This window comes from Sander vitreus, chromosome 6 (genome assembly GCF_031162955.1).
Source record: "Sander vitreus isolate 19-12246 chromosome 6, sanVit1, whole genome shotgun sequence".
Classification (NCBI taxonomy): domain Eukaryota; kingdom Metazoa; phylum Chordata; class Actinopteri; order Perciformes; family Percidae; genus Sander; species Sander vitreus.
Window position 1 is genome coordinate 22,991,395 of NC_135860.1, and position 17,994 is coordinate 23,009,388.

General features: G+C 38.7%; 1 protein-coding gene across 4 annotated transcripts in view; it reads right to left on the reverse strand.

The window, feature by feature from the left end:
• The window catches only part of ulk4 (unc-51 like kinase 4), a 97,617-nt gene that overhangs the window by 22,158 nt on the left and 57,465 nt on the right, over nucleotides 1-17,994 (reverse strand). For all 4 annotated transcript variants that reach the window (XM_078253482.1, XM_078253485.1, XM_078253484.1 and 1 more), the window contains exons 30-33: nucleotides 16,716-16,808; nucleotides 11,620-11,668; nucleotides 9,226-9,331; nucleotides 1,095-1,261 (exon numbers count right to left, since the gene is read on the reverse strand). In XM_078253482.1, coding sequence (XP_078109608.1) covers nucleotides 1,095-1,261; nucleotides 9,226-9,331; nucleotides 11,620-11,668; nucleotides 16,716-16,808 — 415 coding nt within the window. The remainder of the gene's footprint in view (nucleotides 1-1,094; nucleotides 1,262-9,225; nucleotides 9,332-11,619; nucleotides 11,669-16,715; nucleotides 16,809-17,994) is intronic.

The window sequence follows — 17,994 nt, forward strand, 5'->3', positions numbered from 1 at the left end:
TTTTTAAGCCCGTTTAATTTTCTATATCTTTTTAATTGCTCTTTAATGTTTTATGTAAAGCACTTTGATTTGCCTTGTTGCTGAAATGTGCTATAGAAATAAAGTTGCCTTGCCCTACAACCTCCAGCCTGTCAGTCAGTCAGTCACCAGGGCACAGAGAAGACTGCTGTGCCTGTCTGTCTCAGAAGAAGTGTAACTGCACTGCGACTGCTTTCGGCTCGCCATTATATTATCTTGCAGCAGACGCTGTCTGCGTGGAGTTTTAAAAAGTGTAGCCATACTTGCAACCGCTTTATCGGCATTGCCATGACTAACTGTGACTCTCTGTCAACATGCAGAGCAGACGGAGAAGCTTGTGCTTACGCGCTTCTCAGGTAGCGAAATTTGGCAGTTTGATTTAACGTGAATCGGTCCACGGTAGTATTGATGTAATTCGGTCAGTACCCAAAAAAGTACAGAATTTGGTACCTAACCATAGTTAAAACAAAACAGTGAATCAGAGAAATAAAACGTTTCTTCACTAGAAATGCAACTGTAGCAAGAATCTCATTATCACTAACGTTATCTACATTTCTATTTAGATGCAACAAATGATATATCCAGCTACAAAAAGGCCTGAAAGTCAGAAGTTAGAACAGAAGTACAAAGAGCTGTTCCTATGAAGATGATCTTATCTTGTCGCATTGGTGTAAATCTTTGGTCTGAACTCGGGCTTTAGGCCTCTGTAAACATCCGACTATGAGATTATATTGCATTATGTTTAGATAGGCCAGGATTTCAGTTTTCCAGCCTTCGTCTTGGGCCTTCCTTGACTTTATGGACTCTATTTCTGATTCTCACTCCACTTGTGGACATTTCAGTCATCTTACAGATTGACATGGATACTGTATGTGGCAGTCTTTGTTTTATTCTGGCATGTCTATTTGTTTGTTTATGTTTTTTTTGTGTTGTAAAAAATGAAAAAAAAAATCATAAATAAAATCTATCAAAAATATAAAATAAAGTAAATGTTTTTAGTGCACTTTCTGATCTGTGGTGACCGAGAGAGGGCAGTGATTTTCTTATTCCCATTTGCTGTGTTTGAGTGATCATACCTGCAGTGCTGAGCGGACAACAACAGATGTTTGTTTTAGGATGTTGTGAAGCAGTTCCAGAAGGGCTTGTAACACAAGATGGCTGATCTTCCTCCCAGCATGCCCCTCTCCATCCAGGTGGACTAGTGCAGCCTCTGAGAGGGTGCTTACCACCACCTCTATTAGGCCTGTGCAGTAGAGGAAAAGTCATTGGATTACATTTTAAAGGAGTTTTGGATACAGTGACTTGTTGGTATCAAAACTTCCAATTTTAAACATACATGTAGATACATTAAACATTGCACAGGTAACATCATAACAGACCCTAAGAACATGGTCATGTAAACAAAATACGCATTCTGTCTCTCCATTGTCATCATATCAAATTTACTAAAATATCAGTTTGCTTACAAACTCATTAATTATGTGAATGCTGATTCAGCAGCATTCACAGTATTGTTATCCGATTCTTCATTCTCAAATTTCTTTGATCGCCTCTATCTTCTGTATTTGTTCAGCTACAAAAAACATTCAAATATCAAAATGTTCAGCTCTTTAAGAACATGCTGGGACTTCTTCAACATTTGTTCTGCTATTTATACTTTTTCAAATATTAAGTTACAATTAAAGTCAATGAGAGCAGGCTTCAAATCCTCTTCTACTTCAAAATCTATCTCCTCTATACTTTCACCTACAGACGCAATTCAAACTTTAAACCATTCATGAAAAATTCAGCTATTAGGCTATATCTCAGCAGTTTAATATCTTTTACAGTTTTTGTGAAATCACTGTCTAAGTTTAGTGTTCATTTCAGGATTTCTCTGCGCTGATAATGGGTGTGTATTGCGTGCCTTACAGTGGGTGATGTCATTGCATTTCACAACTCATTTTAAAATAGACAGAGAAAATAAAGAGAGAGATTTGCGCTTCCCAGCAGCCGCACTGACGTTTACCACTGTGATGCCACGATGTGTGCCGAATGGATTTTGCTCGCTTGCCACTGCTGTGCCACTGTTGTAACACCTACAACTTTCATACAATATGGCTATTATTCTACTTTTAAATATATCATATTATTAGAACAATTATCTTCACCAACTTTACCTTCTTCTTACACATTTTAACCAGCAATCCAGTTTAGCTTTAGCTTTAGCATTTAAAAAAAAAACTTTAATAATTCCACATCTTTTTTACATTAGTGGTGTTATTCAACTTGTCAATGAAATTCATACTTATTAAAACCATTCCCACTTTTCCAACTATTCTCAGTACTTAAACTTCTTCTTACGGATTTAAGCTATTAATCCAGTTTAGCTTTAGCAATTTAGCTATTCAGCATTCACACGCATTTTCTGCAAGAAATGCATTTTCTAGTTCAAGTTCAAATCATAGACAGTAACCACCTCCTTCTACATTCCAAATAACCAACACACCGCCGTCTCTCTCCTACATGTCTAAGAATGATAATATACCTGAGCCTGACCTGAGTAAATGTCTGGTTCGACTCCACAGTGAATCAATAGCTCCTGTACAACGGGAGGGACACTCTCCCTCCTAAGTCGATTACTATTTAAATGGAAGTTAAAGCTGTACAGGTTGAATTCTGTGAAAATCTGTGAAAGTCTGATAGTATCAACACACCCAAGTCCACAGAATGGTAACACAAACAGCAGCAACAAAAGACAAATCAATTCACATGCTCACCTAAAAATACATTTTGTTCTCCTCTTTGTATCTCTGTGCCCTCCCTCACTTTATCCCTACCATGAAAACTGTCCAATGTAAAACAGGTTGTAAAGCTGCTAACCCTTACTAAGCCATGAATAAATAGCTCTTACTAAAGAGCAAAGCCATGTTCCTTTGCTCATTAAATATAACATGACATAGAAGATACTCTATATCTTGCAGCTCGATCTGTGTAGTTAGCCAATGTAGGCTTCTGTCTCTGAGGTGTTCTCGCCACACATTTCGGTATAGTCTGGATAGATTCTGCCCTGACTAGGTTGTCATGACACATGCCTTCAAATACAAGTACACTGTGCCAATACTTTTGCTATCAATGACTCCAAAGTCGTACATTTTCATTTATGTGGAAAAAAAGGTAACAGATAAATAACTGTCTTCACTGGGGAAAACACACCCAGTGTTATTTTCTATTCCAATAGATCTTTATTTAGAATGTAGACAGCGTGTGTGTTTATTTTTGTGAGTGAAAGTGCAACGCTGCAGACACTAGAAAGCTATCAAGCTAGCCTGCTGTCAGTGAGATGTACTGTTACTTTGTCAAGCTGCCTCATAATTAAATAAACAGACTGCACTACTTTGGACTGTTCAGTCAAACACAGACCTCTATTGTTGTTAATGTGATCCGACAATGCAGTCCTGTTTAGAGGAAAACTCTGTTCTAGATAGTTGCTCATGTACATGTTAACATTATTCTGTTATCTGTTGAGAATAGCTGCCATCACTAAAAACAGACATCTTTACCAAATGACGGGATAAATTCTATCAATTAAATTCTCTAAACGTTCCTGATAATTTAGCCACCTATCAACCAGGCATTATAGCTACATAATTAATAAAAACAAACATTACTCTTTGATTATGTACCTAAAAACTTGAGGCATATGCTTATACTGGCAGTATACATAGATAGCACAAAGTGTGCTTATAACTGGTGTTCATATGGAATATAAGGATATAAAAATTCCCTTTTGAGGAGTCTTAATTTTGCAACTGAGAAAGTCAACGTTAGAATAATCTGCCAGTCATATTTAGACAAAACAGCACTAAATAGCCAATATGTATGTTTTTATGCTTCCATTCCACCTTGACTAGGTCGACTTAAAATGGGCTACAAAGAGTAGACAAAGCAAAGTTGTCTTGGAAAGGGAGGGCTACAATAGTTCCAAGAAAGTAGTGAAAGGCTGGAAATAGAAGGCAATTTAAAGCATATCCAACATTATTTTGAAATGTTTTCAAGTGTTAGTCACACATTGGCAGCACTCTGTGGCTGTCGACATTAAATATGTTTTGATTTTGTTCCATCCAAACAAAACAAGCCTGATTATATACCAAAGACACAAATCACTAAGCATGTACATATATATTTTTAGGAGACAGAATTGCTACATATTTGGTGAGTTACTGTAAACACACTAGAAATATGTGAGATTACAGTGATACAAGTAAAATTAAGTTATTGACATTGCTCATAAATTAAACAACCAAGGAGCATGTCGGTTCTTAATACAATGCCACTCATTTGACTGAATTTTAAACAGCAATGGTAAACAAAATAGTTACAGATTACAGCTCAACTATATGAATAAAGAACTGACTTTAACAAGAAGAGAAATTTAGATTCACATCAATACTACAAAAGGAATGTGACTATGGCAACAATGCTTGCAAAGCAGAGTCTGTACTGCATTGTGGATTGATGGTTTTTACCGCCATTTATTTTTCTCAACTGCTTGCAGGCTGTATAAAGCCTTTATTTTCAGCTGACTGAATGCCTAGTTGTCTGAAAGCCATAGGACAGTTAAACATTTTCCAACTGCAGTCTCCAATTTAAAATGCATGCTTGACCTTCTGTGCATACCCTTGATTAAATCATGCACAACAAGCACCAAGCTGCTGCAGAATAGTCGTGCAAACTTTAAAGGAAAGGTTTCACTGTTTGCTATTCACACCAGATTCTACACAGCTTCCTAAATTAAGTTGTACAAATCATCAGGATTGTGAGAAACAGAGACAGTACTCTGAGCATAAAACGTTCACAAACTATTCAAAAATAGCAAGTGCGGTTGGATATGCGCTTATTGTGCAAAGTGATCCAGCTTTGTTTGGCTCCTTTCAGGTATTCAGTCAGTTATAGATCAGAAATTGCTCTATGAACGGTTGTACACACACACACACACACACACACACCCACACACACACACACACACACACACACACACACACACACACACACACACACACACACACACACACACACACACACACACACACACACACACACACGCTTTTACTAGGGATACTGTATCTTTTGCAGGTGCACATAAAATGTATGTTGTCATGGCAGAGCACCTAGTATTAGCTCTGTGCATGTGCATAATGTAATGATGAGTATTGCTGTGACTGACAGGTATAGATGTGTATGCATAACTAAGTGTAATCAGAGGGATAGTAACTTCATTCAGTAGATACTAATCTACTAAGTCAATTTAAAAAATGTCACATATGTACACATTTTACATGCTTATTTTAAGGCTGGATGAATAATTTATGAGTGAAAACCATTGTGCTCGGTCCCATTTTGAAGTTTGGACTTAAAAATAGACGTTCTACAATACTTGCGATATTATCTATTTATAAAGCCCCATAAAATGAGTTCTATTGGGAATCAACAGGATGGATGGCTCAGAGCATTAATGCCTAAGCAAAATAAAGTTTTATGAGGACAGAAAAACCTACTAAACCAAAATACATATGATTAATGAGTTAATGAATAATGTTTTAGTTAATTTAAGTTCAATTTAGGTGTGTACAAAGTTTCAATAATGTGACTTTTCTTATTTAGGTATGCATGATCTGGGTTAGTCTTCTTCAAGGATAGAGTAAAGCATGGTACAGTCAAATCAAGTGTGTGCTTACTGAATACCTAAATGCACATAATTTCATTCTCCTTATTGATGTGATCATAAAGGCCCTTTAACTGGTAGGTCCTGGGCCAGATACAGCCGGTGACTGATTTTGAGTAAAAGCCCTTTTTTGATTTCCATCATCAAATTAATAGAAAACATTTGATTCATAACTTCAATTCAATAACAAATTAATCATAATTTGATTCACGTTGTCTAGAATGTATGCACCCATCCTTTTGGTCCCACCCAATAGCCAATAGAAGTAGTCACTTCCACCATATTCTGTAGTGCATTCAGTATTAAGCATTTATGCATTGGTCAAGAAAACGACCTGACTGACTCTACAGGAGCAAAAACTGTCACCACAATTTTGCACTCTACTTAAAAAAATATATACCAAAAACAGAACTCATACCCAAACGACAAAACAGGTATCTTGTCAATGCCTTCCAAAATGTTCCATATGACTGTTCTAAAGATAACTTATGAGGGGCCTAGAACCTCTAGTTGAATTTATGCAACATAACAAATTAGTTAAAGTTAGGTAAGATTGTGGTCAGGTTTAAGGTTAGGGAAATATCAACACATTGCCATTTAAATATGTAAATATAACACACATTATGATAGCTTATTCACAGTAGGATGTTGTTGTTGTCAAACAAAATCCCCTAATATTACTACCCTATAATAATTGCCACTGGTATCCAGGGATTACAGTGCAAAGTGCACAGGTATCAATCGGTATCAATGCAATCTCTGCAAAGCAAAAACTCTAGAAACACTGTAAAACATCTTACATATACTGTCAAAAGTGTCTTATTGTTTGCTATTTTGTAAAATTGTCAATCCAATGACCTCTTGGGTGCTAATATGAAAACATTACTAGAGGACAGATCTTTGTGGTATAAATTATGCTAGGGGGCATAATTGATTGGACACATATGGACACGCTGTGGAAGAACCATTATAGATTTCTTTTATACAGTTTGGGGAAATAACCTGAAACCAATTTAAATGGCAATTTATAGATGCAAGTTCCACAGACACCGATAACACCGACGGATATGCAATTACCTAAAACATTCCTCTGAGCTTCTCACAGGTCAAGAGAATTAACAAGGATTGGTGGTCTATCAAACCCAGAGAGGAACCTCAAAGACCCTTAAGGATTCTAAAGACACATGGAGCCCCTGAAGACTTATTTAATTAATTAAAGGACAAGCATGCTTTAATCAACTGACACCTGTCAGCTAAGGGCTTGTTCAGGATGTGAACACTTCTGAACTGAATGTTTGCTGCATTACATGCTCTAGATGTGTCTATTTCTTTATCAAATCATGTGTCTGCTTGTCAATGGGCCTACAGATTCACTCTCAGCAGAGAAGCTTTAGGTTTCATTTCCTTATATAATCAGATTACAACCTATACTTTCTAAATTAGTCTGCTACATGTTCACAAATTAAATCGAAGCAATCCACGATCATTATACAAATAGGTTTGTTTAGAAAGCATCTTTAACTCCCACATCAAGTTATTCTTCCCCTCCTGCCTCTCTCTAACTCTCCCTTTATCAAATTGTCACTCACTTCAACCTCAAATTTTCTCTTCTATCATCTCATCTCTGTTCCCCTGTCTACTCGCATTCTCTGTGTATTCTATTCTTCCTCTCTGTCACCTCTCTGCTACCCCTTTTACCTCCCATTTTGCTTTACTGGTTCTGTCATCGTTACCCTCTCTCATGCTTTTTTGCCATCTTTTTGTTGTTCCATTCTCCCTCCCTATCTCTGGCTTTCTCTCTCTTTGCTCCCTCTGTCTTCATTCTCCAGGGGGTATTATCTCAGTCGGAGGCAAATCTGCCCAATTATAAACCTCATCTCCTCTCTCTCTCTCTCTCTCTCTCTCTCTCTCTCTCTCTCTCAGACACACTCACACACACATACGCTCCTGCATCCACCAGCCCCCCACATACACAAACGTACAAATCTTCTCTATCTCACACATACACAGAAGCATAAGCACAAATACAGTCACACCAGCACAGAAAACCATCTCCCTATTTTGTTTTTCTTCACTGTCTCTTTCACTTCTTTACAACACACACACACACACACACACACACACACACACACACACACACACACACCACCCTTACCCTCCTCTTTCTGTCACACCTTAAAAAGCCAATTAAACACGCTTCCTCCCTTCTCTCCTCCTCTCCCTCTCCCTTCTTTCTTGCCCTTTCCACACTGATCTGGAGTGAACCACAACTATAAAAAGGGAGAAAGAGGAGAGGATGAGATAGAAGAGGAGCCCAAAATAGAAGATAGGGGAGAAGGGAAAAATTGGAACAGAGGAAAGAAAGGAGAGTAGATGATGGGGCAAGATATGAGCTTGGTAGATTGGAAAAGTGGATGGTAGGAGAAGAGGGACAAGAGGAAGAGAGCAAGTTAATATATATAGGAGAGTAGAGTAGAATAGAGGAGAGTAGAGTAGAGGAGAGAGATTTGCCCGGCCAGTATTAGTGCTGGGTTGACAGTTTCTTGTTGAGTGGGGAGCTGATTGGACGATAATGATGTTGACTACTAAACTGCCGCACTGCTGACCCAATGGAAATAGAAGGAGAGGAAGGGTTGATAGTGGTAGTGGTGGTTTTGGGGAGGCAGGAGGTGCAGAGGAAAAGATGGATAGACAGAATGAGACATCAAATGATGAGTAAAAGAGAGTGAGACAGAAAGAGAGAGAAATGAACACAGTCCTAAATAGTATTATGTGTTGTATTTTCATTGCCGCTGAGAGTTGCAATTATAGCGCTGAACTGTGGTTCTTGAAACATTTGCATATGCGCGCACACACACACAGAGGCAGAAGTATTTGTAAATGTTTTCTTGCAAGAAGTTTTAATTTACTGCACTAATTCTCTATTGCTAGATTTAGGCTGCATCCGTACATGCCTAAGCTTTGTGACTTACTATTCCCTCTTCTAATTAAAGTCATAATCCCAAACTAGCTCTTGGGCGATAAAATTGGTCTAAAATTACCTAACGTCTAAAAAATGTCTTCACTCCAGAAGGACACCCACCATAAATTTGACTCAATCCCCTCTGGAATCACTTGCAATCGACTGGAAATTCTAATATTATTGAGTTTCACCATAGCTGAAGGACAAAAAAATGTGCCTTTGTCACACACGCACGCACGCACGCACACAACGCCAATGTTGTTGACCAGAAAAGGCATTATGCTGCAGTAGAACAGCAGGCTGGGGGAAAACAAGATGTCAACAAGTAACATGACAATAACTAATGCTAGCAGAGTAGATACATTATATCCACAGTCTGTGCAGTGGGGTCAAAGACAGACGGGCCTCTAGAACTCACTCACTAATAATAGTACTAGTGTAAGAGACATTACAAAACAAGAAAAGTAGTTTTTTAAAAGCAGAGGAAAGTTACATCCTCCCTCTCTTTAAGCATACTGTATGTTGACATACTGTACTGTACCTTGTTGGTATAGTGGCTCCAGGTCCAAGACTGTGTCTCCACTAAGATTACACAGCAAGGCGATAACATTTTGGACCATCCCACTGGTAACATTACTCTTGTTGGCCTACAAAAAGAAAGAGGAAGAGATAGATTAACTAGGTTACAGGTCAGTTAACAACATCTTGTATTCCATAATTAGTCCACATGTAAATGATAGTAGGGTAGTGAACTTCCACACTTGGTGAGCACCGTTTAGCGTTGAAGCGACATTTTGTTCATAGACTTTCATCACGCTTTAAACTCACAACACAATAAACACCACTTTTATACTACACAGCCATGGCAACAAATATTCAAAGAGGATAAGAGCAGGAGGGGAGGATTGTTAATCTTCCTAGTTACCTTTAAACTGTTCTGTCATTTATCATATGGTTAAGGTTGGAGCTCCAGTGAATTAATGCAAGTCAATTCAAATTCCAAATTACTGTGTGTGTGTGTGTGTGTGTGTGTGTGTGTGTGTGTGTGTGTTTGTTTTTAGGAGCAACATGTATCAATTTAAATATCTCTTGTTGTTTATGTTGTCACCTAAAATAAGATATTTTCAAATGGTCTTTTTGTTGTTTTTACAGTACAATTGTGTATGACAGGTGCTCATGACATATTTAGTGTAAGAAGCACAGCAAGATTGCCAAATATTTCAGAGAAGAATTTGATATTTTATCTAAGAAGAATCCTATGTACTGCCTACTGTGAAAATTGTTATTGGCGCACAATGTTGAGCAGAGGATCAAATGAATGATGTCTATCAGAGGATGGTGTAGTTGACCTTTGATAATGAACTGGTTTTGAAGAGAACAAGGAGCAAAGCTGTAGTCGCCACTTTCCTCATACTCCCATCTCCTAAACCTCTACCTTCTCCTCCTTTACTTTTTCTCCCCTTACTGTCTTCTTCTTCTCCTCCTTGCAAAACCTTGCCTCCTTCCTCCTGCAGAAATTCACTTCTCCTTCTCTCTCCTGGCCTCATTTCACTATTTGATCATCTCTGAGATATACCAGCTCTGCCTGCAGGGTCTGTGCGCATCAGTGTGATCTGTGTACGAGCCGATAAGCCTGGCTGGTACTCATCATGTGCAGTAGCCTGAGGCTGAAGACAACGACATCAATTCACACCTAGGACAACCTGCCTGTCAGTAACAACAGATGATAAAGCTAATTTATTTTGATCTTTATGGACTAATGAGCCGTGAAAGGACTATTATGTACATCACTGAAAGCATAAACCTGACAAAGAACAACGAGGAATGGGAAACCAAAGTGAATTTTAACATGGTGACTCACTGTCCTGCACCTTAACTCACAGAGCATTCAACATGTATAAGTGGTGTATCTACAGAATGTACAGTAAAAATGAGGCAGGATTTGTAAAAGTCTTTGACTGCAACCCACTCTGATCAGGCACAACAACCAACCAGTTAAAGAAACATGGTCTAGTCGGCTTCCTGAAGTCCTTTCATGTCTGAAGCAGGGCTACTTCATCATCAAGACAAATACAATTAGATGAGTTTCTCCATGACAAGTGTGATCACCAGTGGCAGGTGTAATCAATCCAGATTACAGTTCTTCAGGCATCATAAATCAATCCAAACGTGAGCAATACAGACGGCACTAATAGATCCAGACATGACTGGTTCAGAGACAGGAGTAAACAATCAGGAGAGGAGTTAATCAGGCTGTTGGATAACAGTGTTTAACATTCTGCATCAGCTAGTCGGGGCTGGACAGGCAGCCATGCAGAACACTGATTATTTAGTGTGTGTGTGTGTGTGTGTGTGTGTGTGTGTGTGTGTGTGTGTGTGTGTGTGTGTGTGTGTGTGTGTGTGTGTGTGTGTGTGTGAACCGTAAATTGTTTGTTTCAGCACAACTGTTTGTGAGTTCATTAAAATTGTGCATATGTAAAAAGGGTCAGGTAAAATAAATTGTTTACTGGAAACATTGTTATGGTTCACTGATAACAGACAAGTGCTATGTGTTTGTGTGTATGCATTTGTGTGGGATCTTAGTAGTGGAGACCATATTCTAACTCTATTAACCCTTCCTCCTTCTCAATGGCTGACCTGCCAGTCAATTACACCAGCCCTCTAATAGGTCAACAACACTCAGACTCATTTACATAACTACATTTATAAGGGTTAAAGGAAGTGAAGTAAGAGAGGAAAGGAGACAGAATACAAACTGAGCCATAATAAAATGCAGAAATGCCATAAAATACAGATATTGATAACTGACTTTGATTAGCTGATTGTAAGACTATTTAACAGACTGACTGATTCATTGACTGAGTGAATGACAAAGTTATATGCTGATTGGCTGAATAAAAATTGATTAATTGATTAAGTGAGACTGGTCTCTTACCATAATGAGTTGAAAGACCGTTGGTAGGATCTTACTGTGTTTGATCAACCTGAAAAAGAAAGAAAAAATACATATTGGAGCAGAGGTAGAAATGTTATTAATTTAGAGGCAATTCACCACACTGTTCACACATACACACACACCCATATGCACACCCACTGGGCGGTTTCATCTTCATTAAGGTTGGAGTTTTGCTACAATGGCTTCTGTCTGGTACCAGTGACATTGGGGACAGAAGAGAGGAGGAGACACGATGAGAGCAGAAGAGTGAGAGGAGGTGAGAGAGGAGAGGGAAGGACAAAGAGGAGATTTAAGGAGAGGATGAGGTAGAAGTAGATTACATTTGAAGAGGAGAAAGGAAGGAGAAGATTAGAGAATAGAGGAGAAGATTTGGGTAGAGAATAGAGGGATGACAGAGTGGAACAATTGGATAGGAGTGAAAACAAGAGTTATGTGGATGAATCCACGTAGAAAAACTAGAAGAAAAGCTGTTAGAGTAGAAGAGCGAGGGAGAGAGAGATGGAAGTCTATATTACCAATGACATTCTGTCTACTTACTGATTAAGGTTCTTTGATTTGAAACCAATTACTTTGTGGTTGGAGTGTCAACACATATGAACACATATCTTGTGTGTATAAGAAAGCAAGAAAGCATTCAAGCTGTAATGGGAACAAAGCCAGCTGAAGTCAGACTGGTGTTAATATGCTGACGGTAACAAAGCCCGACCACTGATTTAAAAACCTGTCAGTCATTTTAAGTATGATTTATAGCTTGTCTGGCAGGCATCAGGCCACTTATGGAAACCTTTTTGTAGACGTTTCAGCAGCAAAAACATTGAGGATGAAACTTTTGATAATGTGATGTTCTTCGAACCATCTTAGAACGTAGGTGTATTTGATAAAAGTTAGATGTTCCCGATAAATTTGCATCTGCTTAGTAAAATAGAGTGACAAATTGCCATCAAGTCCTCATAACCTTTAACATTCCCTTTGTACTGCTTTGTTTTTCTTGTACTGGTCAAATGCCTACTTTATGTTCTATATGTGTGCTAAGATACATTCAGACTTTCCCTTATTTTATCTAATAAAGTTTGCTGCAGTCCTGTAACCTACTTTTTACACAGAAATCAATACCAGTTTCATTTTATCTTATTGTGTGCTGAGGAGATATTCCCTACACCATTACACCAACTTCTGAGCAAAACGATCAGCATTTGCAAAATAAACTGTGATTAATTGGACCGAGCTGTAGTTCCAGGCATCAGGGTGTCATGTACCAAATATTTTCATGCAACCAACCTGCTTCAACATTAGAATTGTTGCACTAATTTCTGTATACTCTGCCAAGTTTGTTATCTTGAATGAGTCTCTTTCTTTGCCTTATTCTTGAGTTAGGCCATAACTGAATTGCTACTATCAGAACACCTACTGATCTAACAGCAGTGTTTCCTTTAGGATTTTTTTTAGCAGTGGGGACAGGTCTGTTCAAACAACAACCCGACTGCAGGATAATTTAAAAGGCAACCGCGACTGCATATGCGTTTGCCCTATTTCTGATACCATGGCGGCAGAAATTTTGCCATTGGGTGGTCGCCACTACAAAATCAACATAGAGGAAACACTGAACAGTATTCAATTACATTAAAAAGATGCTTCTTTTAAGTTGAACAGTTCCCATATCCATTATCCATACTGAGAACACTCACTATCTGTAGGACCAGGTTCTTTGTAGAAAATGGAGTTGTGCGCACTGATTATACCTCTGTAGTAGCTTTTTTTACCTACCATGATCACTGAATCCAGAAATCAATGATGCACTTCATATTTATATATTTTATAAAAGGCCTTTTATAAAGGGGTAAATATATGTGTATGTGTGTGTATGTGTGTGTGTGTGTGTGTGTGTGTGTGTGTGTGTGTGTGTGTGTGTGTGTGTGTGTGTGTATGCCTGTGTGTGTGGATGTAATGGATGGCCTCCCGTTAGGGAGGTGACAGGCTGAGAGATGAGAGGACAGGCCAGGCTAGCACGACATGATAAACTGGACCACCTTTAAACGACCAGCCATACATCACAACAACAGACACTGAACAACCAAAAGCACAACAGACCACCTATAACAGAACAGACACAGATGACAGAACCTTTACTACATTAGGCATCCATTATCAGTATTAGCTTTATAATAGAGAATATAAAAACAACCACTACGCTAGATTAACCTCTGCTCTACTAGCTATATCATTCTGCAACACTTGTAGCTCTAAAGCTTAGTCTTGATGATTTTTAAAGGGCATATTGGCCCTTGTTATTTCAAGTGAAAAGATAATAAACACAAAAGATAAAGTCAGGAAGTTATGTCTTATGTCATTTGGAAGTTTTAGTCAGTGAAATGTTCTTTCTGAGAGGATGGCCCAATTATACACAAATGACACACCCCAATGAGTATGTATCATCTACAGAATATTTTAAATATATTACATATTTTTTCATGCAATCATTCACACCAAAGAGCAGCCCAGTAAAACAGGCTGTTACATGCAATTAGACTTTTAGCGTGTGAAAAAAACCACCTTGGTGTTATTAACACCTAATGATTCCACTTTTCTCTGGCTTGGTGTCCAGATGACTACAGCAATATGATGATGTAATGGCTTTGCAAGCTTGAATCTTGTCAATGCTATTAACTAATTATAAAATAAAAAAAACTATGATTTGCTTAAGATAGAGATTATTCTACAATCACCATACAACAGCCAACCCAGTTAATCTAAGATAAAATACCTTTTACTTGGTTGACAGGCATGGCATGTGTGAAAGGGCTTGGCCACATCCACACACATTTGGCAGACAGTATGAGGACATTGAAACATACTTGGGCACACACAAGTGTAACCACACACCATAAGGTTCTTTGGCTAAAGGTCATTGTAAATGTTATTGTTTGAAGGTGTGTCTGGGCTGTGATAATGCAGAGAGAAACAGCAGGCTGCCTTCCCAACGTTAATGTCCCCAATTTACCATCTAATTACCTCTCGGCTGGCTTCATAGCCACACTTATCTAACCAAGACCCAGGCAATTTAATTTCTGATTGCATAACCGCAGTGATGGAGGGAGAGTTGTGGAGAGGGCACAGAGAAAGAGAGAAACGTGGACTAATGTTAATAAATTAGAGATGGTGAGAGAAAGAGAACGAGGGAGACAGGGAAAAAATGTAAAATATTCTTAATAATGTCAGAGGAAAAAGAGTGTGAGAAAAACAGAGATGTAGAGAGAAGAGTGCTGACACCAATTTGAAAAGTTCACGTCACTCTACTTATGTCAATGAAAGAAGGGGATGAGGAGAGGGGGAGGAAGAGAAGGATGGAGACGAGAGGGGGTAATATTACTGATAAGTAGGGGCGTATTCAGCTATGAGGGTGAACTTTGAACTCTGGGAAGGGGGGGTAGGGATGGATGGAGAGTGGAATATAAGTGATAAGAGGTTCGTTGAGTTAGTTTTGCTGAAGTAGATAAAATAAGTGGATGGAAAGGGGGACAAAAAGTGAGAGAAGGATGCATGTTGATTCAAGCTACCTCACCCATTAACACTTCATCCTTTCTATACTCGTCTCCCACCATTTGTCAACATTTTCTCTCCTCCCCAATGTTACCCCCCAACTCAATTCATCTCCTTGTCAGTCTATTTCCTACTTCCTCCTTCTATCCTTCCTTCCGCCCCTCCATCCAATTTTTGACTTTCCCTACTCACACACTCTCTCTCTCTCTCTCTCTCTCTCTCTCTCTCTCTCTCTCTCTCTCCATTTTTCACCCCCACCTTCTGTCTCTGTCAAGAGCTGAAAAGAGTAGATAGATGACCAGAGCAAGACTTACTGACAGCTGCTGTCAGAACACATGTATCAAACACACATACATCAGTGCATGCACTAGTGAGCACACGCATGTACACACTCACAGGTGAGTCACCTCATGATTAGACGAGGGATCATCAGATTCTCTGTGCAACCAAACCAGAAAACACATCATTACCTCTTTTTATTTTGGTTATTTTGCTTCCCCAAGACATGTTTTTAGGGATGCCCTGGTAGACCACCTGGTTGAGCATGTGCCCCATGTACTTAAGCTCAGTTCTAACCGCAGCGGCCCGGGTTTGATTCCAACTGCAGCCCTTTGCTGCATGTCTTCCCCCTCCCTCTACCCCCTTTCCTGTCTACAGCTATCCTATCCATTAAAGGCCAAAAAGCCCCAAAATTATCTTTAAAAAAAAATACATGTTTTTAAATTCCCAAATAGCGATTTACTTTGACATTATGTGGTAGTGATTTTACTTTAAACGCCAGCAATAATTTTGTCTTAGTGTCGTATTTTTTAAAGAGTGTGCAGTACACTTTTTAACTAAGCTCTTCAGAAGTAGCTAGTGTGCAAAGATATATCAGCACAATATGTCAAGTCTTTGCACATCTTAGCTGATACAGCACCTTATGCCTGCCACTAATCTGATTACTGATGTAGAAAACACTGGCTTTAAGAAGGGTGGAAAAGATCATCGCTAATAGTAAGTGTGTGTGTGTGTGTGTGTGTGTGTGTGTGTGTGTGTGTGTGTGTGTGTGTGTGTGTGTGTGTGTGTTCGAATAAAAAACAGTTAGTAGCCTTGGCATTAAAACATTACACATAGAGCGCCTAAAATGTGCCTGTGTGTATTTGTGTGTGTGTGTCTGCTAAAACTGCAAAACACTTGGTCTTTGATAAAGAACCACAATAGTGGATTCAAAAGTATCTCCAGTTAAAAAACATATTGCGCACATACATTTCAGTTACTATAAGAAGGAATAATGTATGGTAAGAGGTGGATTCATGTGGATTCATGTCTAGAAGAACAGGCTAACCAGCATCAGCAAGAGAGCAGCTGTTCATAGGACTTCTTCAATGGATGTGTAATACACAGTTTTCTGTACTCTCCAGTGTATGTTAAAAATACTTGGGATGGTACTGTAAGATACAGTAAGATCACATTTTGGTATTACAATGCGTCAGTGTTTTGTTGTCTGTGAGTGATTCAAGTGTGTGACTAATTAAGTGCCTGTGTGTGTGCAGTACCTGCAGATCTGCATGCTGTGTTCAGTCATTGATACCAGCAGTTTGAGTGCATAGAGTGGGATAGGCTCTGCTGCTCGAAGAAGAGACTCATACCTAGACACAAACATGCATGAGTACAACATTTGGCTTTCATAGTGTTAATAATTAATGTACTGTTCTGATTAGTAACAGAGTGTAAACTGGAACAGATCTGGGGAGAAGGGTTGAGAAGAGGGGGAGGGGAGAAGTAGAGTTATAATAGAAGGTGGAGAGAAGAGAGAATGTGGGAAGAGGAGCAAAGGAGAGAATTTTAGGGGCAAAAGGGAGAGGAAGAGGAGTAGTGTGAGGAGGAGAAATGGGGGTGGAAATAAAGGTAAACAAGAGGTAACACATGAGGGAACCATTAGAGAGGAGAACATTTTAAAAAGGGAGATACAAATAATAATGGTATAGGAGGGGACTGTATAGATCCACATCGAGGGTATGAAGAAAAGTGAAAAAAACACCAAAAATGTCACATCTATTTTGTATTTTGTACTTTTACATGATGTGAACTTCTGCAAACTGCATTTGTCTGTCTCTGCTCTCCACAGATTGTACACTGATGCCTACACTCATAAAAACAGATGCTTGTCAGTTAGCTGTAGCTGACAAGAACTAGGATGTGACGTGAACCCACAGAAGCAGGACAAAAAATACTCTTTATTTTTCATTTTAAAGTGCTAGATGTATCAATACAGTAACTATTTATCACATTCTAGTATCCATAACACAGACTGTCACCTGGTAAGAAACCCGAAGACAATTAGTTAATTGTAATAGAATAATCTGGGATGGTGGGATATCCCTGTTTCAGTTTCAAGAAATCCAGGCCTTACTTCCTATCAAGCTCAGCTCTGACTTTATCACCTGCTGTCACTTAGCTACAAAGGTTTAAATTATTTCTGACAGCCACTGTACTCCAGCTGTTTTGGCTTGAATATTGTGTCTATGTACAGCTAGTCTTTACCAAAAAAAGTGGGGTACTAGCATAAGCCAAGGGCAAGGTTGGACTTCATAGAAGATTGTCAAAGGGGGTTAAGGGAAATGTTTTAATAGTGGGAAACATAATTGATAACAATACCACTGGCTCAAAACAAGGATAGGAATTCTTTTTACAATGGTTTAATTTACACTAATTGCCTTAAAGTATCACAATTAATTATAATTAAGTTATGTTGATGTTAAAATTGCTACTTTTCGAACCTATACTTGTTCCTACACAAACAAAATATGAAGGAGGAAAGCATAGACACTGTCA